Here is a 26,738-nt window from a genome sequence, read left to right on the forward strand (position 1 = left end):
AGGTTTTGTTCTTGCTTGTCACTCTCACTAAGTCATGGGATACTTTTTGCATTGCCATAAGCACTAATGGTCCTGCAGATGGTTTTTAATTGAAAGATGTAGAAGGTGCCTTGCTTAACTAATGAAGTAAATAGAAAGAATATCGATGTAGTCCGCGTGTCTCTTGTGCACTCATTATTAGAGGCCATAATGATGGTAGATGTGGTAATAATTGTTATGGTAGAGATGCACAACGAGGCATGTCAAAGTCTAGATCTCGTGGGTAGGGTTGTAGTAAATCTCGTGGCCCCAAGTCACTTCTTATAAGTCATTATTGCAGGAAGCAAGGTTATATTCAACCACAGTGCCATAAAATACACCAAGATAGGTGAGATCAATGTAAGGGAAAAGTTTAAGATAATGCTAGACTTTGGATGATTGTAGGAGCACAAAGTGTACTAGGCATTGAGTGAAGAAGCAATGAGAATATACTGGGCATCAAGTGAAGAAGCAATGAGAATATATTCATCATAATTGTAATCCAATGGATTTATCTCCTCGATCTTGACAATACACTTTGTGATCCTACAATCATTTGAAGTCTAGCATTATCTTACACTTTTTCTTTACATTTATCTCACCTATCTTGGCATATTTTATGGCACGATGGCCAATTATAACCATACTACCTACAATAATGATATATAAGAGTTGACTCTTGGCCACAAGATTTACTGCAACCCTACCCATGAGATCTAGACTTTGACCTGCCTCATCATGCATCTCTACCACAGCAGTTATTACCACATCTACCATCATTATAGCCTTTAAATGCACAAGAGACACATGGACTACATCAATATTCTCTCTATTTACTTCCTTAGTAAAGCAAGGCACCCTCTATATCTTTCAATTAAAAACCATATGCAGGACCATTAGTGTTTATGGTAGTCCAAAAAGTATCCCATGATTGAGTGAGAGTGACAAGCAAGAGCATAGCGTTACCATTCTCCTCAAAGCTGACCCCTTGTGAAGTAAGCTGGTTGTTTGGAAATAAAATGAAACTAACTCAAGTGAGAAGACATAACACTGCAGTAAGTATCCCATGGCTTGGAAAGAATAACAAGCAAGAACATAGCCCTAACATTTTCCTCAAAGGTAATCCTTTGCAAAGCAAGCTAGTTGGAAATAGAATGAAACTCATTCAAATGAGAAGACATAGCATTGCCTTTCTTCGTACAAAGTCCCATGAGTTTCTTAAGCTAATATAATTGCAAATCACTGCTTTGCTTATCATAAAGATTGCATATTTTATCCAATAACACCCAAGCACCACCCCCAGTCTCAATTGAATTAAAATGAACCTACTTTAACAAATGCAAAATGATAGTAGACTTGCATAACTCATTAAGATCAGCCCAAGCCTCTACATCACACTCTTCAAGCTTTATTCCTTTAGTCTTCAATTGTCTAATTTGCTTGTTGCCATCTAACCAGTCTAGGTTGAAAATGACATTATCCCCAAAACCACTTAAAGCAAATGCCATTATGACTGCAAAGTAAAGAGTGAACATGCTATTGTAATAATAGGAAATCAGTCCCAAAATTAGCCCAAAATTGAATGCAAGAGGTGGGATGCAATATAATGTATGGATATCCATAAAATGAATGCACTAAAGTGGTCAAACCAAGTGTATGCTCTCACAAAAGGACTCAAAACTAAATTGAGTATTGCTATCCATAAAACTAGAATAAAAGAGTATGCAATTGTAGGCCAAAGTTCAAAATGACAAGCTCCCACTACTACCAAGAAAATCCAGGTAGCAATCAAGATGTACAAAGCAACTAGTAGTGTCAAGAAAGAGCATAAGCCAATAAGTACCAAACACTGTCAAACATCCGAATGTGTCAAGTACATAGATACACAACAAAGTGCTTAACAAGCATGTATCCCCACCACTGACAATCCACTAGCAAGAATAAGTACCAAGTATCCAAAATAAAAAGTAGATCGGCCCACAATAGGCAATGCCTACAAAGACAGTGTATACATAAACCAACTAAGCGTGTACATAAAACAAGAGACTCCCATATCTAATGAATCAATCTCTACAAGGAAATGCCAAGGTACTCCTACTAAATCAAATATGGAATGTCAAAGTAAGCTCAATATATAATCCTCATAGCATTTGGGAAGCCTAAGTACATCAATAGAGCTCAAAACCAAAGCTCAAAGCTCACCAAGAGCATAATGATGCATGCACATCATTGGCAAGCATCCATGTAACCAATAAACATCCCTAGAGAGCCTATAGACATCAAATACATAAGCATTCACTGTGTACGCTTACTGTCCATAGGTATAACAATAGAAAATTTTCAAAATGTCGATTTAAATAACCTATAATCAATCCAAGAAGCTTTCCTAAGCATCAATACATCATATAAGTATCAAAATCTCTTCACATAAGCATCATTAAGTATTAAACACCCAAACAATGAATAGTAGGTCTACCCTAAACTATGAATCAATGGTTGACTCGATCACTTCAAATGATACTCAAAACCAATCCAAGATACCTAGGAAGATGTAGCAAAGTCTTGCCCAAGTGTTAGGGGCTAAGAAATGGTTAAATGATAAAGTGTGATGTCAGGGACAGGTGTTGCCCAAACAAGCATCAACAACTTGAGTTGTCCTAAAGGATATGTTGCCTAGTATGGAGCTCAATGGCACTTGACAATGCTCGGGAGGTCCTTTTTTGTAAGCCGTTGAACAAGAAAAGCTGAAGGGGAATCTTTCTTTACCTCAAATGGATGAAGGTGGGGCTACTATTGAAGCTATGAGTGAAGCTCTCTTCCTAGGTTGAAGTGAATGCGGACGAAGCTCTTCAAAAACCCACTTTGATACCAGTTGAAAGGTGGAAAGAGTTAGTAAGAATGAGAGCATAAGGGGAAGCAAGAAGTAAGAGCTATGGAGGTTGGAGCAAGAAGAGAGAGTAAGGCCACATGTGGAAACGTTGCTTCTTCACCTGATGCCCATCGGACTGATACACGCAACCCTCTTTCTCCCAATATTGGTTGCTTGATTCGGGGGCTTCCTTTCATGTGACCCAACATCGTGCTTGGTTCTATAGTTATAATCCTATGACAAGCTCTATGAGACTGGGAGATGATCGTATTGGGACCATATTTGTGATACTGTTGGTATCGATGATATTAATTTGTAGTTTGCAATTGGTACTTCAATTGTGTTGTATGATATATGCCATGTTCGGCTTTGACCAAAAACCTTATCTTAGCAAGACAATTGGATGATGTTGGGTATCATGTTTCTTTTGGTGATTCTACATGGAAAATCACTTGTATCAATCTCATTTTGGCTAGAGATTCCAAGACTAACACTCATTATCCCTTGTATTTGGCATTACTAATCATGTTTTGCATGTGACTGACCTTCCACATGTATCTCTTTTGTATCGATGTCTTATTTCTTAGACATATGTCCCTCAAGGAAATGAAAGGGTTGACTCATTTGTAGTATCTCTTGCCCTTGGACTTTTCATATATTGATCCATGTAATCATTATTTATATGGTAGGTAAACTCATAATATGCATAAAAAGCCTGGCTCTATGCACATGAGTGAGCCTTTACTTCTTGCTCGTTCAAATGTTTGTGATCCTATGTCCTGTCAATCCTTGGGTGGTGCTAAGTACTTCGTTACATTCATTGATGATTATTTGCATAAGGTCTAGGTCTATCCCATAAATAGAAGCTAGGAGTTTTACTTACTTTCAAGCACTTTCTTGCTATGGTTGAAAACTACTCGAAGTGCTTGAGATCTAACAATGGGGGTGAATATGTCTCATGTGGCTTTGAGTAGTTTTGTGATGAGAGGGGTAGTAAGTGTCAGTTGACCACCCATTATATGCCACTCCATAATGGTATTGCAAAGTGTATGAATAGGACTGTTCAAGAAAGAGTTCACAGTATGCTTAGTCAGGTAGGCTTGCGACAAACATTTTGGGTTGGGGTAATTATTACTACCAATCACTTGATTAATAGATCCATGTGCACGGCTCTTGGTGTGGTAGAGAAAAAATCTCCCTCATATGCTCATTCGAGAGTCTTTAGATATGAGGCGTTCTACCATACTCCTAAGGGCAAACACAACAAGCTGGATCTGATGTCCATCAAATGCATCTTTCTTGGATATAGTGATGTAGGTGAGATGAGCTATTACCTTTGGGATTCGTAGGCTTGGAAGGTTGTCTATATAGCCATGATGTTGTCTTTCATGAGAGCAAGATGCATAAGCAACCAAAGCTAGTGATTGAGGTGCACACGGTAATCTTTCAAGAGGAGTCTCCTATTACTATGCAATTTGCCCTAGTTGGATAACTTGTAGTTGCTGATGATGTAGTGGCCTAGGATCTACTAGTTGTGCAAGATCATGATATTGAATAGAGAGGATATGATGTGTAGGCCCCCTAGCCAATCTTGCGATGCACCAGAAGAGCCTTGCATCCTACTAATCGTTATAAGCTCTCTATGCAATATGTCATGGTGCGACATATTTCAATGAGCCGCTTACTTATATTGAGGGTATGCGCAAAGATGATAGTCAATGGGAAAATATACATTGCCATGTAAGCAAGTATACAAGCTCCAGAGCACCCCTGCTTGCCCTAAGCCAGCATATAAGGTGCATTGGGTTGCTAAGGATTTTAAATAAGAAAAGGGAGTTGATTTTGATGAGATATTCTTCCCTATGGTCAAGATGACTACCCTTTGCTTGGTTTGGGCCTTGGTTGTGTTGAGGGATCTAGACTTGTATGAGATGGATGTGAAAATGGCTTTTTACATGAGGACATCTAGAGGCAATTGCTTGGGGCGTTGTGGACAAGGGTAGGGAATACGTAGTATGCAAGAAGAGTCTTTATGGACTTAAGCAAACACCAAGGGAATGGTATTACAAGTTTGATGCTTTCATGCATTCAAAGTCATGTTTTTGCAATGATATGGATCCATGTCTTTGTATGAAGAAGACCCATGCTGGTAGCCTTATCATTTTGGTGTTATATGTTGGTGACATGTTTGATTACCAGGAGTGCTTGTGATGAACTGGATGCTTTGAAGACTTGGCTCAAGAAGAGCTTTGAGATGTAGGATATGGGGCATGCTTCTTATATACTTGGTACGTGCATTACACGCAAGCACTCTAAGGGACTCCTCTACTTGTCATAGAAAGAGTATGCTCACAAAGTACTTAAGCAATCCCATATGCAGGGTGGTAAGTCTATTAGCACCCCTTTACCTTCTCATGTGAAGGTGAGTTAGGTAGATTATCCGCATTCTGATGATGAGAGGGTCAAGATGGCCAAGATCCCGTATGCATTGGAAATGGGTAAGCTTAATGTATGCCATTGTAGCCACTAGATCCCGTATGCATCGGCATTTATAGTGGGAATTGTGGCTTATTATATGGCGATACTTGGTGGGTGACATTGGGACGTCATGAAGTTTATCATAAGATACCTTAAGGGGATTGCAGACTTGTGCCTTTGTTATGGTAGCCAAGACACTAGAGTCATGGGTTAGAGGGACCTGGATTATGTAGGACAAATACATAGTAGAAAGTCCACCTCTGGCTATGTCCTTACCTTTGCTGGAGGTGCTAATTCTTGGATGTCTAGGGTATAGAAATGCACTATTTTGTTTGTTTTTTGGGCTCACTACATTGTAGCCAGTAAGGCTTGCAAGAAGGACCTATGGTAGGCTGCTTGGATGTCCAGGTGTAGAAATACACTATTTTGTTTATTTTTGAGGCTCAGTACATTGCAACCACTAAGGCTTACAAGGATGTCCTATGGTTAGGCTACTTGGTTGTATACCTTCGTATCACAGATATGACTCCTTACATTGCATTGTACTTTGTCACTTTTTTCTTGTTTTCTCCTCACTCAAGCACATTCACCTTTAAGCGGAAGGTTGTTGGGAGTCAAAGGCCATTTATGCCTAGCCATGTGTATTTATATTGTACTTATTGCCTGTACACTTGTATAATGCATGCGGGAGCACCCATGTCTATCACTTTATTCTTTATTCTTTACTATGGCAATAGAATAAGGAAAGGTAGGTTGCACATTGTAATTATGGGAGTTTCCGCATATCGCCTTGCTCTCTCTTCTTGCTTTAACCTCTATAACTTTTGCTATTTGCTTCCACTTATACTCTCATTCTTGCTTACCCTTTTCACCTTTCAAATGTCCTAAGCTTAGAGGGAATTATTGAATGAAAAATAAAGGGGGATTTGGAGATTTTGCCCCTTTAAGAAGAAGATAAAGGTCATTGGTGTGATGAAGGGATTCTCCCACTCTCACACTGTAAGGTTGAATGCACATAGGATGAGCCAAGAAGAATAATTAAGACGTGAGATAGAGAGCATACCTCTTCATGAGAGACACATTAGCATGCGTATGCAGAATCTCAAGGCCTTCAAAATGCTAGGCCCGCATTTTAATGTCATTCTACCTTTATAAAGATAGCAACAACAATAGCTAAGTGCTATTCATTTCAGGAGGAGGACATCTTGTTTCTTGCTTATCTTTACAAATGAAGTGAATGATCACATTATGAACACTAGTTTTAAGGTATGATTAAGTATTGTACTTAGAAAATTTTGCATGTTTCTCACTATAAGAATATGGTTTGACACTTGGTATTTATTTGCTTTTGCAACTTGAGTTTTGTAAGTCTTCCATTTGATGAGCAAGAGAAGGTGCTCGTAGTGAACTCTCTCTTGTCCATTGTCCTAATACAAGAAAATGTATCACCTCTACATGTGTGCCCTTGGTGTACAGGCTGTAACTTGGATATTGTGCAATATCTTGCAGTGACAGTAAGGGACTTTTTCATATATCTTTAAAGTTATCTCAAGTTTATTTTCTAATTATGTAAATTTCTTAAATTTCTTGCCATATAGATCCATTGGAGTTTTGATATTATATGTTAAGGCAATGGTACTATCTTGTAAATTCAATAAAAGGGTACCACAACAACACGAAGCAATAAGTTACTTGAGAGAGAGAGAGAGAGAGAGAGAGAGAGAGAGAGAGAGAGAGAGAGAGAGAGAGAGAGAGAGAGAGAGAGAGAGAGAGAGAGAGAGAGAGAGAGAGAGAGAGAGAGAGAGAGAGAGAGAGAGAGAGAGAGAGATTGTTTTTCTTTTTAAAATAGTTTGGTTTAAAATTTTATCGATATAACTACGAGGTCGTTACCCAAGAGCACGCATACTAAAGTTACTAATTGCGATATACCAAAGCAAGGTAAGGTAGCATCTACAAGTGTAGCTGGAGAGTTTGTTATAATATGAGGTTGCTTCTAAGTAATCTATTAGGGCTACAAACAAGTGATGTAAGTTTGTTTTTCTTAAATTAACCTAGCATTAGTGCAAAACACTTGATGATTAGCCTCATTTTGTATGATTTTAAATAGGGCGACCATTGGTGAACTATATGAATGATGGCTTCTTAATGGTTAACGGTGAGACTATGGAGAGTCTCATCAATGGTGTGTCACACAAAAATAGCTCAAATACCATTTGCTTACATGCCTCCACCACCATGCCCATTGCCTAGAGATGCTAGAAGGCAACCTGCACCATTTGCATCCAAATCTCATCCAAATACGATAGATTTAAATGGTGTGAAGTCGATTGATTTAACAAAGGATGCAGAGAGTTCTAATGAAGACATAATAGAAAGACTCTAGACAAGCTCAGCCACATGCGTGGTAGACAAAATCACAAATTGCCCCTTGTTTATGAAAGACAACTTTCGTAATTAAACTATAATCATCATATTTGTATTATTTTTTGTCATGTTAACAACCTGTGCGTTTGTGCCATTGAATATATAGAATATAGTACAGATTTTAGCATTTGCATATGTTGAGCAAATGAGGCATATATGTATGTGCTGCGTGTTCCATCTATGCGAGCTGTTTGTTGCCGTGATCGAACGCGCGAAACACCGAATCGAAAACCTAACGTAATAACAGCACGCAGGAGCGCGCGGGGTTTTTTGAACGTGGCTCCATGGCCACAGAATACAAGCTCCTCTGAGCGGGAGGCAAGGCCTAAAGCCCCCCGCTGCATTTTGCTGCTGTTGATTTGCACGGAGCCATCATGAATAACACCCTGGACATGGCCCTCGATGAGATCATCAAGATGAACAAGCAGCAGCAGCGGCGCCGAGGCCGAGGAGCAGGACCGCGCGGTGGCAGAGGAGACAGGGCAGCAGCGGCTGCGATTGCAGCAGGGGCATCGTCGTCGCTTGCATTAGCAGGAGGGGGAGGAGGAGGAGGAAGAGGAAGGGTGAGGTGGAGACCTGGCCCCGGCCGAGGTCGAGGAGGATACTCAGGGGTAAGCAGCGGCAGACTATCAGCAGGAGGATCAGGGGCCCCCCTGCGTGTGCGCAGGCCTTTCAATCGTGCTAATCGTCCTCCATTTGCCAAGGTGAGTTGCATCTTACCTCCGGAACATCCACATACTTCTTTGTGCACGAGGCATAATCAGACTCACAGGCCTGTTGGAATTCGGTCCGAATCAGGCCTTTTTCAGTCGGAATTCAGAGGCAACTTGGCGCCACGAGGCATTCGAGGATGTTATGGGTGATGCTGTACGATCTTTAGGAATTGAAACTGGCACCAAACTCTATCTCTCCAATCTGGACTACGGAGTCTCTAACGAAGACATTAAGGTAATTCTTCTGCTTGTATGCAAGTCAGCTACTATTCTCGTTATGATCTCGTTGCAAATTCTTTTATCCTTTGCCATTCTGTATCTTGTATTGTGTGCCTGTTAACAGAAGCTCAGACCAAAGGTGACATGGCATTGACTGCACTTTTCTTCCCATACCTCTATACAGTAGACTTGATAGGTTGTGGTGGCTGAAATTAAAATCCATTACAAGAAATTTTGTCATTGTTGCTGTTTACTTTGTCCAAGGTATTTTGTGAAACGTCTTAGAAAATTGAGATTTGTGCTAGTTCTCTTTCACTCAACAAATATCAAAGAATCTTAAATATAGACACTTTTATCATAGTCTCTTTCTCATTTCCTCTTGTTTAGAGGACATTTATAGGGAAGTCGGAAAGTCAATGAAATGTCTTTCCTTTGTCTTTTGTATTGACCTATATTTTCTTCTCTCAATGTTGTTGATGAAGAAGGTGGATAAGTACAAAATAATTGAATACACTAGATATACAATGTAGGCCATCTTTTGCAAGAAATGGGAAATGTATGAAACATTTCAAGCATCATGCAACTAGTATTGTATTTAATTGCTTTACTTTTTGTTTTTAAAGGAATTTAAAATATTTAATCATTGCTTCTTAAGAGCTTTTGTTCCACTCGGATATAGAGTAGTTTTAATCTCAAAGTGTAGATCACCATGCATACCAATGTGAAGAACAAAGCATCTACTTGTATATAAAGCTAGTTTTGTGTCCATTTGAAGCTAGATGGAATTCAAGGGAGATAGGGGTTGTATAGTTGGTATGGTAGGGATGGACAACCATGTTCTTAGAAAGGTGATGCACTTTTAAATAAAAATAAATAAATAAATAAATAAATGAGATATTGACTTGTATTTTTTTTCACATTTTTTCTTTGTCGGGACGCTCCTCCCCTTAAGGGGAATTGTGTTTCTTGATAACTAGATTGCTTATGACTAAGGATTTTGACATTGGTCATTCTCTTCAGAGAGCTTTAGAGAGGGTGGTAATAACTTGATTTAAATTACGATAAGTAAATATATCGTATAAACTTAAATATAGACTTTACCAACTTTAAATGGATAGAGTATAATTGAGATTCTATAATCTTTTCCACAAATCTAAGTCTCTCTTACTGTTATAAATGACTAGCAAGCATTTAAACCAATTTATCCCTTGGTTTGCTTAGGGATTAGCTTTCAATTTGCTTATTGTGAGACAAATTAATCTATAAACTTGAGATTGGTTGGTTGGCTTTTTCAAATTAAGCATGTATCTTGAGGCAGCTATCAAATTCTAAATTTTCTTATAAATTAGGGTTAATAGCAAAGATAAACCAAAACCTCTATCTTTGACGTGTCAAATGGTTGGATTTTATTGAGAAAACTTGAAAGATGTTTGGAGAATGAGAGAGAACGCTAAATAGAAAAAATTTAGGCTTTCATCTGAGAAAATGAAAAAAATAAGTGTTGTCTTGTCTAGATAGTCTTAGAAAGTTGTGCCTACTAATAAAATACTTGAATATGATGTTGCTTGGTTGAAAAAACTCTCAAATTGTTATCACCTATTGTTGTAGTTTCTTTTGGATATATGACTAGCTCTTAGAAAGTCTTATATTGAATGGAAATGGCTTATCAATTGTTACAACAATATTGATAATCCTCTCTCTCTCTCTCTCTCTCACAGCTTGCATAAGATTAGAACGATTCTCTCTCTCTCTCTCTCTCTCTCAGAGTCTCAAAAGCGTGTTTTTCACTTGCATGGGCTTTTGAGAAACCCTTCACTCTTTACCCTTTACTTGTAGTTTGCATTTTTGCGTTTTGTGTTTAGGGTTTAAAGCAAGCTACACATGCTTGGTATGCTTGCATATATTCTCATCTATTGTATCTTGGATTTCAAAATTAGGCCTTATGAAGGCTACTCTTTTCATTTGACTTCAAGGATCTGATTTTATTATTCTTGTGTTTTATGTTGATAATATGCTTGTCTCTAGGACCAATGTTGATAAAATTGCAGTATTTAAGGTTGATTCACAGTAAATTTGAAACTTAATCAACTTGATTAATTATCACCATGAAAAATGAGAGAGAGAGATGTTAGATATGATCAATGCTCCACCCTCATTAGGTGCTACCAATGATCCATGATGCTCAAAGTTGTAAGGCCCCCATTATGAGGAGAAGCCAAATGTGAGCCCAGACATTGGTTGAGTCCTGACTTGTATATCAGACGAGGTCTATGTGACCAGATGGCAAAAAGGTGACTGTTGTGGGTCTAATCTTTGGGTTAGACGGAGTGGTTAAGCTGGTAGCAACTCGAGGCGCATTGCATCGAGTTGCGGTGTAAGGGAGTTAAAAGGGGCCCCTATTGTGGGGTCCGGGGGCCGCGGAAGCGGCCCCTGGCTAGGGGGTCCCAGGGGGGCCAGCGGCCCCCCTGGCGGGGGTCCGGGGGCAGCGCCCCTGGCCCGATGGTAAAGGGAATATTCCCTGGCCGACTAGTGGAGGCTCATATGGTAGGTCGGTCAACAGGCTGATCTAACGACCTTCGCGGGCTATAAAAGCTAAACCCCTTCGCAGCCATCTCACACTCATCTTTCACCCAGTCAGAGTTGTTCCAGCTAGCCTTAAACTCTTCACCTATTTTCTGTCTAGATCGCCATCTAAGCTTCACACAGTGGAAGCGCATGGGTGGACAGAGCCATCTTTGTATCAGTTGTTTGGAGTTAAAGAATTTATTGATTCTCCTCTTGTCTGTTGTGTACTCTCTATCTCTTTCTCAGATTCTGTTCGTTGCGCCGCGTAATATTTTACGAGAGAGAGAGAGAGAGAGAGAGAGAGAGAGAGAGAGAGATTTCTACGTTGAGAGGAGAACCGTCTTTTTTTTCATTTCAACATATTTCTATACTAGTGAAATTTGTACGATTAATCATGAACACTATGAATTTGAGATCTTTTTAATAGGGTATCAGCTATCTTATTTTGCTTTCTTGGAATATGTAATATTTAAAACTTAAATTGAGCTAAATAATTGGCATGCTAAATATAGTTTTTAAAAATCTTTGGTTGGCTTAGAAAATGTCTTAAATTGTCACGGTCTGTCTTGATAAGAAAAATTTCACCTAAACGATAGTGTCTTCAATCTTTTAAAGCTTGAATGATGCCATTAATTCCTTTTCATAGATAGTAGTATTTCTTTTTGCATTTTGCAACATTTTGCTTGCATAAGCAACTGTATATTTTTCTTGGTTTAAGATTGCACCAATGTAGTCTCTCAAAGCATCACATTTCACAAAGAAAAGTCCTGACAAATTAGGGATAATCAAAACAGGTCCTTTGTTGATATAGAACTTTAGAGCTTCAAAAGCTTTCTTCTCTAGTTTGGTCAAGTGGAATGTCATTGCTTTCTTGGTTAAATCATGCAATGGTTCAATAACCATTGCAAAACCTTTTAATGAATCTCTTGTAATAAGAGCATAATCCCAAGAAACGTCGAACTTCATGAACACTAGTCAATTCTGGCCATTCTACAATAGCTTTGATTTTTTTTGGATTCTTCCTAATTTCATATTTGGATACAATATGGTGCAAGTAGTAAATCTCTTCTAGGAAAAACTCACTCTTTTTGCCATTGATATAAAGTTTGTGTTTGTGGAGTTCTTGAAACACTGTTTTGAAGTGGTGCTTATGCTCTTTTTTATCTCTTGAATGAACCGATATATCATTAAAGAAAGTATCTACAAACTTTCGATGTGCAGTAAAGATTCTTTTTATCATTCTATTAAAGGTTGCAAGAGTATTGGTGAGACCAAATGGTAGCACAAGAAACTCATATAAACCAAAAGTTGTCTTGAATGCTGTTTTATGAATATCTTGAGGAGCAATCCTTATTTGATGGTAGCTACTCTTCAAGTCAATCTGGGTGAATACTTTGGATCCATCTAGTCTATCAAAGGTATCAAATTCTTGGAATGAGAAATCTATTTCGAATTGTAATTTTGTTGAGGGCGTTGTCGTCCACATACATGCATCAAGATTCATCTTTCTTTTGTCCTAAGAGGATTGGAGAGCAAAAAGGTGAGGAATTAAATCTTATTAGATCCTTCTCTAAGAGCTCATTTACTTACTTCGTGATCTCCTCTTGTTGTGTTGGACTTACATGATAGGATGGTCTAGTTGGAGATGAGCTTCTAGGAATGAGATCAATGTGATGATCTTCTAGTCTCTCTAGTGGTAACTTGTCAAGTAAAGTGTTTGTAAAACAATCTTCATACTTCTTTAAGAAACTCATTTGGTTCTCATTCATATTTGAGATGGATTTTTTAATTCTAGACTCTTTAATAGAATCTTTAATAATAATCAAGTACGAGAAAATAGACTTTTTCATTGCTTTACAAATTTATACATGAAATAAGATGAAAATAGAGTTTCCTTTCACTTTCATATCAAAAGATACAATTTTACCCTTGAAAGAAAATCTAAACTTATTTTGATTTCAATTGATGGCTAGATTTATTTTTCTTGCTAAGGTATTTCTAATAATACATCACAATGATCAAGATCTTTCATGACAAAACTCTCATGATCTATATAATCTCCTATCTCAATTCGTAGTTTTCGAAAACTGGGAGTAACTTCTGATTTCATTCCTTGAAAAGCAGTACTTGACATTTCTAGTGTTTCAAACCTCTCCTTTGGTAGATGTGGAGCTTTAGCAATCTGAGGATAGATATCATGGTATGGAGCCCCTGTATTAAAACGAATGAGAACATGTTGATTAGCAATCTTATCCCAAGCCATAAAAAGCTTCATTTTCTTTGACGAGTTTCATCCTGTTGCAAGGATTCCTTAGGTACAACATTTGCTTAAGATGTCTTTTAGGGTTGGTTTTTTTCTTTGCCTTATTAGGGCATTGACCAACCATGTGTTCTTTTTCTCCACAGGAGAAACATCGTCCTTTTCTTGTATATTTTGCTAACTGCTGATATGTTAGCTTCTTTTTGGATGGCAAAGACGGTCTATCTCCATCCTTATGCTTTGGTTATTGTTTATCTGCCTTTCTTTAGTCAAACATCTTGATATTCTTTCTTTGTGATTCTTCTTTTGAGGCCTTACCAAGCATCCATGGCATATGCAGCCCTTTAGTTTCTAAGGTTGCATCTTGGGTTGCTTTCAAAGTATTAGGCTTTGTCATTTTGATGGCTCACCGTACCATCGGATGTAATCCATGGATAAACTTTCTCATTTTCATATTGGAAGCAACTTCATTAAGAGATGTGAACTTAAGAGAAACGGTTGTAAACTTGTTGATATATGTTTTAACATTGTCTCTATGGCTTTGCTTTAGTTCATCTTATTCTTGTTGCACATCAACTTCAAAGGATGAAGGCAAAAACTTCTTGTTGAATATCTCCTTAAACTCTTTCTAAGACTTAGATTTCTTTATCTTTTGAACAACTTTGAGCCACAAATTCAAAGTAACATTTTTTAGATGTATTTTAAGAATTCTAATTTTTGATTTTTTTGTATAATCTTCACCACCAAAATTAGCAACAAATTGTCTTGTAAAAGACATATCTTTTTGAGAATCTCTCTTACAATAGAAAATGTCAAACTTGGCGCTATTCTCTCCAAGCTTGAAGTTTCTTTTAGCATCATTTTTCTTTGCTAAAAGCATCTTTGGAGATTCAGCTACCATAGAAATAGGTGGTTCTTTGACTTTTTTCATGCTCTTCTCCATGGAGGGATTCTTAGGACAGGAGGAGACAACTTGTGTATGATGAGACTTTGAAGTCACGACTTTGGTGGATTCTCAAATGGTAGGTGATATGGAATCTTTCGTAGACTTAGTTGCATCAATAACATTGATACCTTTCATGTTAAGGTAGACTTTCATAGCCGTAATACTATCTGTCCCATGCTTTTCTCCATGGAGGGATTTTTGGGATAAGAGGAGTCAACTCGTGTACGATGAGACTTTGAAGTCACCGCTTCACTAGATTTTCAAATGATAGGTGAAATGTTACCTTTCGTAGACTTAGTTGCATCAATAACATTGATATCTTTCATGCTGAGGTAGGCCTTCTCAATTGCAATACCATCTGTCTTAAGAATCTTCTAGGTAAGGAAATGATCAAAGACCTTTGCTTCAGTCCATGCTTTAGTCCTTTTCTCCATCAAAGCTTGAGTTTTTGTATTAGTTTTCAGTTCCTTGTATCTTTGTATCTTCTCATAATCAGAGAAGCATACAGATACAAAGTGTTAAGAGCCTTCTGGTTGTGAGGGAAAAACGCGAGAATGATATTATTTTAAACTTAATCAACTTGATTAATTATCACTATGAGAGAGAGAGAGAGAGAGAGAGAGAGAGAGAGAGAATCGACACCATGTTGAGAGAGGAACCATGCTCCTCTTTTTTTAAAGAATTTATTGAAACAAAACCACTGGTACCAAGTGCGTAAACCATATACAAAAGGATTGTTTTGTTGCAATTTTGAAACTAGGGTTTTGAATCTCTAATTTTTGCAAACTCCGAGCAATAAGTTAATTTTATTTTTTAGTGCTTGAATTAGATCAAGTTAAGTAAATGTGTTTCTTGGATGAGAGCTCTGATCTATGGTATTCTATCATTTACTTATAGAAATAGAATAAAAAAAAGAAAAAAAAGATTATAAGAGAAAAAAACTTAAATCCCTGTCATATCGATCTACTCTTTTAGAAAAGTTGAAAATATCTTTGAAAGTAGGTTTTAAAAAAGAGTAAAAAAATTAAAATATAAGAATAATAAAAACTATTATGGGAGAAAATGAAGAAATTTTCTATTATAATAGGCCTTGTTCCAAGAAAAGATGGCAAATTTCCTTGGACGAAAAGATGGCTGTGGAAAAGGTAATAATACTCCACAATTCAAAACAATTGACTTTTCACTAGAAATCCCTAGAATACAGTTTCGAAGCTACATTTCTTGGTGCACTTTGTTCTAAGCTTAGGAGAGTACAAAGCATGTAGTTGAAATTTCAGCACAAGAGCTTGTTTCAAATGAAAAGAGAGGTCTTCAATATATAGGTGTGGAGCTTGGGTGCGCAAGGTGAAAAGTAGATGCTACAAATGACAAGTGTTTGTTGAAAATGACAAGTGTAGGGATGCTTGTCTCTTAAAAATGATACATGTCCTTTTTTAGATGTCACATGTCACTTTCTTAAAGAAAGAAGCTTCCAAACCTTCTACTTTAAAAATTTCTCAAGTGGTTAAGAATTTAAGATATTTGCTAAAGGCAAAATTGTTTCTTGCGAAATTTTGAAGCCTTTGGCATGAATAGAAATTCCATTTGAGCAACTTTCAAAAATAGTAACCTTCTAAATTTTAGGAGTTGTCAAATTTAGCTTTTGGAAAACTTCATTATATAGGTTCATCGGTTCATGGTTTGTTTTTTTGATCATGAGTATCTGGTTTTACTTTCTAAAACCACTTATTATATAGGCTTTTAGTCAATGTGACTATCTAAGCGTAAAAGTCTTAGTCATTTGAGCTTTTTGATCAATTTGATTGCTTGACTAAAACTTTTGTTTTCTCTTGGGCATCTCGTCAATGACGACCCAAGTATAATTATAGGGTGTTTTGACCATTGGCTACCCTTAACTAGAAAGATGAACATTTAATCATATCTTAAAATACTTAAATAATACAAATCGCCTTTCAAAGTACATGGGCATAAAATTGATTTGGAATCATTGAGCCAATATGTCTTGGTAATAATTGATATACAAAAGATTTGTTACAGATATTACTTCGTATCATCAAACTGTTGGATGCTTGATTTATCTATGTCATACAAGGCTCGATTTTCAATTTGATGTCTCCTAATTTAGCAAATTTATGTACAACTCTTTAGTACTTCATTGGCAAGTAATGAATAGTATTTTTCAATATCTTAAAGGTATCTAGGTTCTTGGCCTTCTCTACAAGGTCGATTCTTTACTCTCTTTGCATCAATATTTTGATAGTGATTAGGTTAGATGTTTAGATTTTCATGTCTCATAGTGGCAACTGCTTCTTCTTGGATACATATTTGGTTTCTTGGTTCAACAAAAGACAAACTACTTTTAATTATGAAGTTGAGTATAGAGCAATGTTCACAGCCATAGTAGAGCGTGTTTGGCTTCGCAAGGTACTTGCAAATCTTCATGTGTACTAGACGACTCCGATACTTATCTACACTAATAGCTAAAGTGCTTTTGCCATTGTGTGAAAGCTAGTTCTCCATGCCCGCATAAAGTATATAGAAATTCATTATCATTATGATTGTGAGTGGATGTGAGTTGGAGAAATAGAGTTATCTTAAGTATCCATTGAAGACTACTTGAAAGATATTTTTACAAAGGCTTTTCTTGGACCAAAGTTCCAAGCTTTTCGGCAAGCCTTGAACTTGATCCCATTTGTTTAATGATCTGTTATACTTTATACTATCATTAGTTGCTATATCCACTTGGATGAACTTGTGCAACCATGATCTTATATTTTTATTTATTTTCTAGGATTCTATCATTTTGCCTAGATCAATTCACCCATTTCATGGGGTAGGGAGTTTGTAGGCCATCTTGTGGGCAACACATAGATGCCCTTTGATCCATAATCCGAGCTTCCTAGTACTTTAAATTGTCATTAAGTGCAATTGTTGTCCCTAGTGTCTTAGGCACTAAGTGACACTTGGGTTAGGATTTTATTATTATTATAAATTAAAAAACTTTGCGTCTCATTAGCACATAAGCGTAGCATTATTTAGTGTGATCTCCATGAGTATTGTACTTTCTCTCACTCATTAATACACTCATTCGTGATTGAGTATCGTTGTGCATTGATTAATTCTTTCATTCTCATTTATTTTCCATTAAATTAGTCGCACAATCGCTCCACACTTGTGCCAACAACTCTTGGCCTCAAAGATATGTTTGGTTCGCTTATGCTATTATTCACATCGTTGCTAGAGATTATTGAGCATGGACCCGCTCAATCTAATGCATAATGCAGCAAATTTAGCAACTTGCCCATACTGAGTTTCAATTTGATTTTCCCTCCGTTGAGGCAACAAATCATGATGATGGAGAGACCACATAGATGGCTTCTCTTTAGAAAGCAAAGATAGCTCCTAGATGGCTGTTGAATACCTTACGTGACAACAAATAGGTTGCCTCTCTTCTTGGACATACTAGAGCAACTTATTGTCAAGCATCAAGGAACTTTATAGATTATGCTTTATTGGTCATTGCTTGTGGTGAAGAGCCTCTTTGTATTGAGGATGCTTTGGAGGATACACATTGGTTGGATGCTATGTGATTAGAGTTGTAGAGCATTGACGATAATGGTACTTGGGAGTTATGTAACTTGGCCTAAAGGCAAGCTTGCCATTGGCACTAAGTGGGTCTTTAAGCTTAAATGTCATGCAAAGGGTAGAGCATTGATTGCTATAAAGCTAGACTTGTGGCAAAGGGTTATGCTCAAAGACAGGTTATTGATTTACGAAGGGACCTTTGCACCCATGTCATGTATGACCACCATTTATACAATCATTGCTTTGGTTGCTCATCATGGTTGGAATGTTCATTAGCTTGACACTAAGATTGCTTTCTTACATGGTGACTTGAATGAGGAAGTATATATCAGCCAACCGTCAAGGCTTGTAAAGGATTTGTATCCTCATCATGTATGACCACCATCCGTACAATCATTGCTTTGGTTGCACATCATGGCTGGAATGCGCATCAACTTGACATTAAGATCGCTTTTTCACATGGTGACTTAAAGAAGGAAGTCTATCAGTCAACCACTAGGGTTTATAAAGGAGGGTATGGAAAAGAAAGTCAGCCATTTGTGGAAAGCCTTGTATGGATTGAAGCAAGTATCACAGGCATGGCACAATGATATCCATTCTTACTTGATTGGCCTAGGTTTTCAGAATTGTCCGATTGAGAACACTCTTTATATTTGATAGGAGGTCCATGCTTTTGTTTTGATCTTGTATGTTGATGATATGCTCTTGATTGGAGAAGATGAATGGAAAATTTCAATATTTAAGGTTGATTTACAGCAAGCATTTGCTATGATAAATTTTGACTACTCGCACTACTATCTTGGTATTTAGTTTGATACTATTGACGGGGGTATTGTTTCAAGGCATTCCAAGTACATTGAATAGTTATTGCAACAACATTTTCAATTTGAGGATTGTAAATGTGTCTCTACTCTTTATGCTTTAATCTTTTCGATAACATTTGATTTACTAATCAATTATACAAGGTTTTAGCACATGTGATACACATGGTAGTTATTTCATGATAATAGGCCAAGGGTCTCAAGGATGTAGTGGGTGTCAAAGGCAAAAGTTGTGATAAGTTATGTCAACTGGGTTTTGGTGGTCAGTTGGTGTCAAATTTGACCATTGTTTAGTAAGAAGTGTTAGTGGTGGTGACATTAGGGACTAGGATTAATTAATTAATTAATGCTAGTCTAAGGGTCAACAAGGGTTGGGAACCACGCTAGGTTGCAAATGGTCTAGCTAATTTAATTAAAGATGGACACATTTAATTTTGGGCAGGGTTAGACGGGTTGATATTAGTTCTCAAAATTATAGATGGGCACATTTAATTTTGGCCAGGGTCAAAAGGGTTGATATTAGTTTAATTTTTTTAAATTCTAAAAATTAATTTAATGATTGGATATTGCTGAAAAATGGGTTTAGAAGGTTACCACTTAGCAAAAATTCCCATGCAAATTGAGAAAACGTTTTTGGGGGTTGGGTCTCAACCATGCAGGGAGTTTACTAGTGGCTACACAGAGAGAGAGAGAGAGAGAGAGAGAGAGAGAGAGAGAGAGAGAGAGAGAGAAGGTTGGTGGTCATATTTTGAGTAGAAAAGTAGTAATTGGTTTTAGGCAATAATAGCCGACAAAGGGTTCCAAGAGGTAGGCAAGAGCAGGGAAACATCCTACAAAGGTTGGTGATAGCCACTAAATGTTGGTGATAGAATTTTGGGGGTGCTTGGCAGCATATGACTGCATTAAATGGAGGTTGTAACAGGCAACAAATAGATTCTAGGGTTTTTGCGTGAAGAAAATCAGATCTCTCTTTCATCTTGGCTCTTTCTCACCTTCCCTAGTTCATTCTCTTCGGAGATCTAAGCTTATTGCAAACCCTAAAATTTGGCAGAAATTAGGGTTTACCAGTCATCTCGAGACTTGTGTCAATAGGAGAAGGCATCATACACTGAAATCAACATTTGAAATTCGTGAATTGTTAGGGATTTTAGATGCCTTGCCATCCATTGTAAATTTGAGGCAGCATTTGGCCAAATGGGGTTCAATTTAGAGCAAGTCATGGGTGAAATTCAAGGGGCATTTGGTACAATTTGTTTGCTTATTGTTGGACCAACAAGGGGCTTTTGGATCAGCCGTGAGATTGTGGAATCTTGGCTGTAATACATCCATTGTCAATTGAAGATAAAGAACTATTGAAAGAAGTGCCGGTTTTGGGGCCAATAGGGTGTCCATTGTCCAAGAATTTTGAAAGTAAAGTGTGCATTTCAATTATGTTTATTTGTTGATTGCTGTAATTAAGTACTTGATCAAGGAATTACCACCCTATTTGAGAAGAAAGGTTGGTTTCAGTTTCACTTAGACGTCTTTTATTAGACTTGTACATTGCACTTCCCTTAACTACATGTATTTACACTTACAGTCAGAGTGCATTGACAATTGCATGAAATTCAGTATTTCATGTACGAACAAAGCACATTGAGGTGAATTATCACATCAAAGAGAGGCTTCATTCAAGGGAGGTTGATTTGGTGTATGTGCCTACACATGATAACATAGTAGACATATTCACGAAGGCTCTATCCAAAGAAAAATTTGAAGCTTTTCACAATTTTAGGTTGGCTTTCGTTTGGGGTTGATGTATAACATTCTTGTTTTGTTCACATCATTCACTTCAGAGGGGTTTGTTAAATACACCTTGTATTTTCTTTTAAGTTCTAGTGTGAATGCACCCTATCCACATACACTTTTTACCCTCTTGCATAGGAGGGGCTTTTTCCTGGTGAACACACTTTAGTGTGTAGGTCTATATAACCTTAGGGTTGTACCTTGTATTCTTATTTTTGTGATTTATTTTAGTGAAGGTACTCTTGTATGCTTCTTTGTGTGTGTCTACTCTCACTCTCACTCTCTACTGTACTTCTTGTTTATCGAGCTATCCATTTGGTCGTAGGATTTTCTTTTGTTGCTTTAAACAATAGTACTTTTTGGAGAAATGGTAAGGGTTTAGAGAAAGGAAGATAGTGCATGTACTAGAGACATAGATACGAAGAACTTAGAAACTTAGAGAATGAAAATGATGAATCAATGTTTGGCAGCTATCTCTAGGCCTTCAACCAATAGGGCAGTAGGTCATGTAGATTGAAACTACCATCAGGATGCTGTAAACTTTGTTGCTAGGTTGTCATAATTCGGGAAGGCGGACCTATTGGACAACAAGGAATCAATCTCTCTTCTTTTTTCTCTCTCTTGAGCTTTGCAAACTCTATTTTATAGTAGATAAGAATTAGGCTTTGCTAGACAAACTTTGTATCATAGTAGATAAGAAATTAGAAATCTTGTTAACAATAGATCAGTGGTGGTTAAGGTTTGTAGAAATGAATCATTTTTGGTGTGGGATTGCTTGAAGTTTCAACCAAGACTCCCAATTTGCCCCTTGTTTTGAGGTGTTAAATTGTTGGAGATTAAGGATGGGTATTAGGCCAAATGTTCATAGACATTTAGGTATGATTTCCAGCCATTGAAAGCTTTAAATTGAGCATCCTATCTCAAGACAAATGCATGCATGGATTCAGATTTATGGATAATAGGTTTACAGGTCTGAATTACTTTGATTTGGCAGTGAATTGAAAGTGCATTGGTTATGGAAGAGCTCTAGGATTGCTGCACAAATCTAGATTGAGGCCTAATTTGAAATATTAGATGAGTTTGGGATTGAGATTTGTGCGAATTTGTCATTGATCGCAATATGGTAGTTATAAGAGAGGGTGGATATATTCTTGATGTCATGTTCAATATTGGAGTGATTGCAACTTTGCATGCTTGAAGACATACTAGTTTGAGTGTGATTGAGATAGTTTCAAAACTCATTGGTCAAGGTTGGTGCGAGCAAGTAGGGACATAGCAATTATAGTGAATTTGGTTCACTGTAAGGGTCAAGTACACAAGAAATCTCCAGCAAAGAGAGTGTTGGTCTGAGATGGCCTTGTTGATTGCATAGGCATGTCAAAAACGGTTTGTGTAAAGGCTCATCTTCAATTTTAAAGAAATACCATATGGGATCGTCACCTTGAGGCATAATCACCAAGGATGGGTGATGGGGAGATGGAGGAAAATAGGGTATGGGGACCTAAAAGCCACATGTTTTCTAGACATAATTAAAATACCCTATAAAGAAACTAAAAAAATATAATAGCTTAACTTAAACCTTCTAAAAATATCCCATAAAAATTTAAAATAATACATGAGCCATGAAAGTTGAAGCATAAATGAACAATGAATACTCAAATTGAAGAATAGAAGTAACAATTGTTGATGGCAAATGATGTAGACAGCGAGTCGAGTTGAGAGTGTAGATGAGAAGAGTTGAGAGCAGTAGAGAGTGAGAGAGTGAGCACGACACTTGATGTTCGGTATAATGACTTGTGTACCACATTTTTAGGTTTTGAATATATATAAAGTACAAAGTGTAAGGGTGTAGAGGAAAGAATCATCTAAGTCTATGTATGTACAAAGTGGAAAGACACATATACTATCCAACCCCTATCGTCTGGCGACAATGAGCAAACCGCTCGGTTGGGAGACCTTTCATGAGAAGCTTTCCAGGATTATCATCTGTATGTACCTTGACAAGCTTAATGCCTTTACTGTCAAGTACATCCTTGATGAAGTGATACTTCACTTGTATGTGTTTTGTCTTTGCATGAAAGACAAGATTCAGTGCTAGCATGATAGCACTCTGACTGTCACAGTGGAGGATAGGAATCTTTGTAATCCCAAGCTCTCTCACCAATCATGAGAGCCATAAAGCCTCTTTGCAAGTCTCTGTGGCAGCCACATATTCTGCGTGTGTAGTAGATAGTGCAACACACTTTTGCAGCCTAGATATCCAAGAGATTGCTCCTCTTGTGACATAAGCACATATCTTGAAGTAGATTTCTTGTAGTCAAGATAGCTAGCATAGTCTGCATCCGTGAAACCAACAACAGATGACTTCTGCTTACCAAAGTAGATACATAAATCCTTTGTGTCCTTAAGGTATCTCATGATACCCTTCACTGCTCCCCAATGCTTTTTGCTAGGATATGCCATGTATCTGCTAACCACTTCCACTGCAAATGCAATGTCAGGATGCGTAGCAACCCAAGCTACCAACAACTGAAGCATAAGGTATCTTTGCTATTTTAGCCTTCCCATCATTTGATGTAGGGTTGTCATTTGCACTTAGTTTCACATATGGAGTCAATGGTACAGTGATACTACCAATAGTTGAAGCATAGGGTATCTTGGTCATTTTCAGCCTTTCCATCATCTAATGTAGGGCTTTCATTTGCACTAAGTTTCACATATGGAGGCAATTGTACACTGATAGCTTTCCCCCCTCCATATAGAAACATTGCAGAACTTTGGTAATGTACTCTTGCTGTGATTGATAAAGAAGATCCTTTGATCTGTCTTTGAGTATATGCATGCCAAGAGTGTGATTTGCCTCATCGAGATCTTTCATATCAAAGCTATTGTGTAGACTATGCTTCAAGGAGTCCAAGACATGAACATCCTTGCTTGCAATTAGTATGTCATCCACATATGATACCAAGGAAATAAGGTTGCCATTTGTTGCCTTCTTGGTATATAAGCACTGATCAACTTGAGAACGATGAAATCCTCGAGATTGCATGAATGTATCAAATTTGTGATACCATTCGCGTGCTGTCTGCTTCAGCCCATAGAAACTTTTGTTGAGTTTACATACCATATGCTCTTTTTCCTTTGCAACAAAACCGTCAGGTTGTTGCATATAGATTTCCTCATGAAGATCACCATGTAAGAAGGCGGTTTTTGCATCCATCTGTATGAGTTCCATGACCTCAGATGCAACCAAGCCAAGATGGTTCGCAAAGTAGTCATTTTGACTACAGGAGAAAAGATTTCATCAAAATCAATTCCATGTTCTTGCTTGTACCCTTTAGCAACCAAGCGTGCCTTGTACTTGGGCAAAGAACGAGAAGCGACTTTCATTTTGTAAACCAATTTGCAAGGTAGCACTTTTTGTCCTTTTGGCAAAAGTACCAAATCCCAAGTGCCATTCTTCATGAGAGATTCCATCTCTGATAGCATTGCTTTTTGCCATTTTTTACTATCTTGTTTGTCCATTGCTTCTTGGAAGCATGACAATTTACCACAATTTGTTAACATAACATAATCAGCCATATAGTTTGCTCCAAGAACAAATCTACTTGGCTGTTTTTGCACTTTGGTTGACCTACGGACCCAGTGGTCAATATTTGTTGGTTGTTCAGCTTGTAAATCGGCATTAACAGCTTGTTGTTTTGCAGGTACAGCTTGCTGTATAACTGGTTCAGGTCGTTCCAGGTGCACATGTTCTTGCTGAATTTGTGGAACATCATGGGAAAGATCTTGCTGATTATTTACAGCATCATTCCCTACATTTTCAGGGACATTTTCAGCAGGTATTTGCTGCTGTCTAATGGGCATTCTTTGTTGTCCTATTGGTACATCCTCTTGGAATACAACCCTTTTGACTTCCTCTGTTCTTTCGGGCTGTTTGTGCATGCGATCTACTCGGAAGATAACATCTTTGTTGCGTACTACTTTTCTCGGGATCCTATAATCTATACCCCATTTCACCTTCATCACCATATCTTAGGAAAATACATTTATAGGACTTTGGCTCAAGTTTGCTATGTTCTTCCTTACGAATGTACACAAATGCCTTGCAGCCAAACTCTTTCAAGTGTGCATACAAAGGTGGCTTGCTTGACCACACTTTTGAGGGAACTCTCCTCCCCAAAGACCTGTTTGGTGACCGATTAATCAAGTGTACGGCTACCATAGCAGCCTTTGTCCAAAAACCATGGGGTAAAGCAGCATGTGACATCATTGTACGGACCTTGTTATAAATGGTCCGATTCATGCGCTGTGCAACACCATTTTGGGGCGGATTATGAGAAGCAGTAAGCTCTCTCTTAATCCCTTTGCTGGCACAAAAGTCTTGAAAGGCTTTGGATACATATTTTTCACTATTGTTAGAGTGAAGGTATTTTAATATCTTGCTGGTTTGATTTTCAACAAGTGCATGCAAGGTCTCGTCTTTGTGCCGGATTGGATAAACCCAAACTTTGCGTGTGGCATCATCAACAAAGATAATCAAATATTTTTTCCTCCTTAGAGATAACACTGGCATTTGACATACATCTGAATGTACTAACTCTAAGGGTGAAGACTTTAGCAAAATAGATTTTTTGTGTGACGTTTGACATGGTCACGTACACTAGATACATGTAAAGTATACAGAGTATCACTTTTGGACCCCTTGGCAACAATGCGGGAGTCCTTACATATTTTCCATTTGCTATTCCCAAAGGTGGTGTGATAATCTTCATCATCTAGTTGCCTTGTGCTGATCAAGCTCTTTTTAAGCTGAGGTACATGTCTCACATTATGCAAAACAAACATGGAGCCATGTTGAAATTCCAGTTTCACAGTGTCAACACTTGCAATTTTATATGCATAGTTATTTCCCAAGTGGACAACACCATGTATTGCTCCATTGTAGTTAGAGAACCGCTCATAATGTGGTGTGACATGAAAGGACTCACCTAAATCAAGTATCCAAGTGTGAATGCCATTCTTAGAATTTGCAATCAATGTATGTGCATCCAAGGAAGAAGCTAGAAGTACATCACCATCACTATCATTATCATGAGTGACTACATTAACCTCTTCAATTTTCACATTTCTCTTTTTGGTATGCTGACTGTCCTTGTTTTCAGCCTTGTTGGCTTCATTGTTTTTGTTTTTACCCTTCTCTTTCTTCAATTGAAAGCAATCCCTTTTGTAGTGTCCTTGTTTGCCACAATGATGGCACTCTACATTCTTTCCACGAGACTCACTGCATGCTCAGCTTTTAGAATTGCTCTTATGCTGAAATTTGCCTCTAGTGTGTAATGCATTTGAAGACTTGTTTGCTGAGTTGTTTTGCCTATTGAGTTCTTTCATCAACAATGAACTCTCCACATCAGAGTATAACAGCTGAGCATTCGAATTACTCAAAGCTGTCGTGAAAGTATCTCAACTTTCAAGTAGGGTGCATAGCAAGAAGGTAGCTTTGAACTCTTCATCAATATAAAAATCCAATCAATTGATTGAAAATTGTGTTAAACTCATTCAAGTGTGCAGATATGGCTGTACCCTCTTTCATGCGAAAGTCCATCAGTTTTTTCAGCCAATAAACCTTGCTGGTTGCGGTTTTTTGAGCATACAATTCTTCAAGCCTTTGCCACATTGCATATGCTGAATACAGCTTCTCAATGTTGAAGAGCAAGTTGTCTGACATTGAGAGCTCAATGGTAGAGCGAGTAAGTTCGTCCAAGTCATCCCACTCGTCTTGTTCCATGTTTGCTGGTTTGATTCCCTTTGTTTTGATGGGCTTTACATGTTTTTTTTGGACTAAGACATTGTAGCATTGTTTTTGCCAGATGGCAAAATTATGGGCACCCTCAAGCTTCTTAATGTGCAAAAAATTACTGCTGTCACTATTTCCAGCCATAATTTGCAGCCCCAATTTGATTAACCAGTCACCAAAGGCAAGTCCATATATGATACAAGTGACCACAATGCACAAGAGTACCAACCAGCAATGAAAATCCCAAGATTGCAGAAA

At 37.7% G+C, this 26,738-nt stretch overlaps 1 protein-coding gene across 1 annotated transcript in view; it reads left to right on the top strand.

Moving 5' to 3' along the window:
• The first annotated feature begins 7,914 nt into the window (after positions 1–7,914).
• LOC148037416 (THO complex subunit 4A-like) overlaps positions 7,915–26,738 on the top strand; it is a 29,049-nt gene continuing 10,225 nt past the window's right edge. The window contains exons 1-2 of the mRNA XM_087676334.1: positions 7,915–8,493; positions 8,588–8,737. Of these exons, the coding sequence (XP_087532460.1) occupies positions 8,164–8,493; positions 8,588–8,737 (480 nt within the window). The 5' untranslated portion in view covers positions 7,915–8,163. The remainder of the gene's footprint in view (positions 8,494–8,587; positions 8,738–26,738) is intronic.

The sequence above is a fragment of the Lygodium microphyllum genome, chromosome 4 (assembly GCF_053477565.2).
Source record: "Lygodium microphyllum isolate KBCC chromosome 4, Lygodium_microphyllum_v1.1.10, whole genome shotgun sequence".
NCBI lineage: Eukaryota > Viridiplantae > Streptophyta > Polypodiopsida > Schizaeales > Lygodiaceae > Lygodium > Lygodium microphyllum.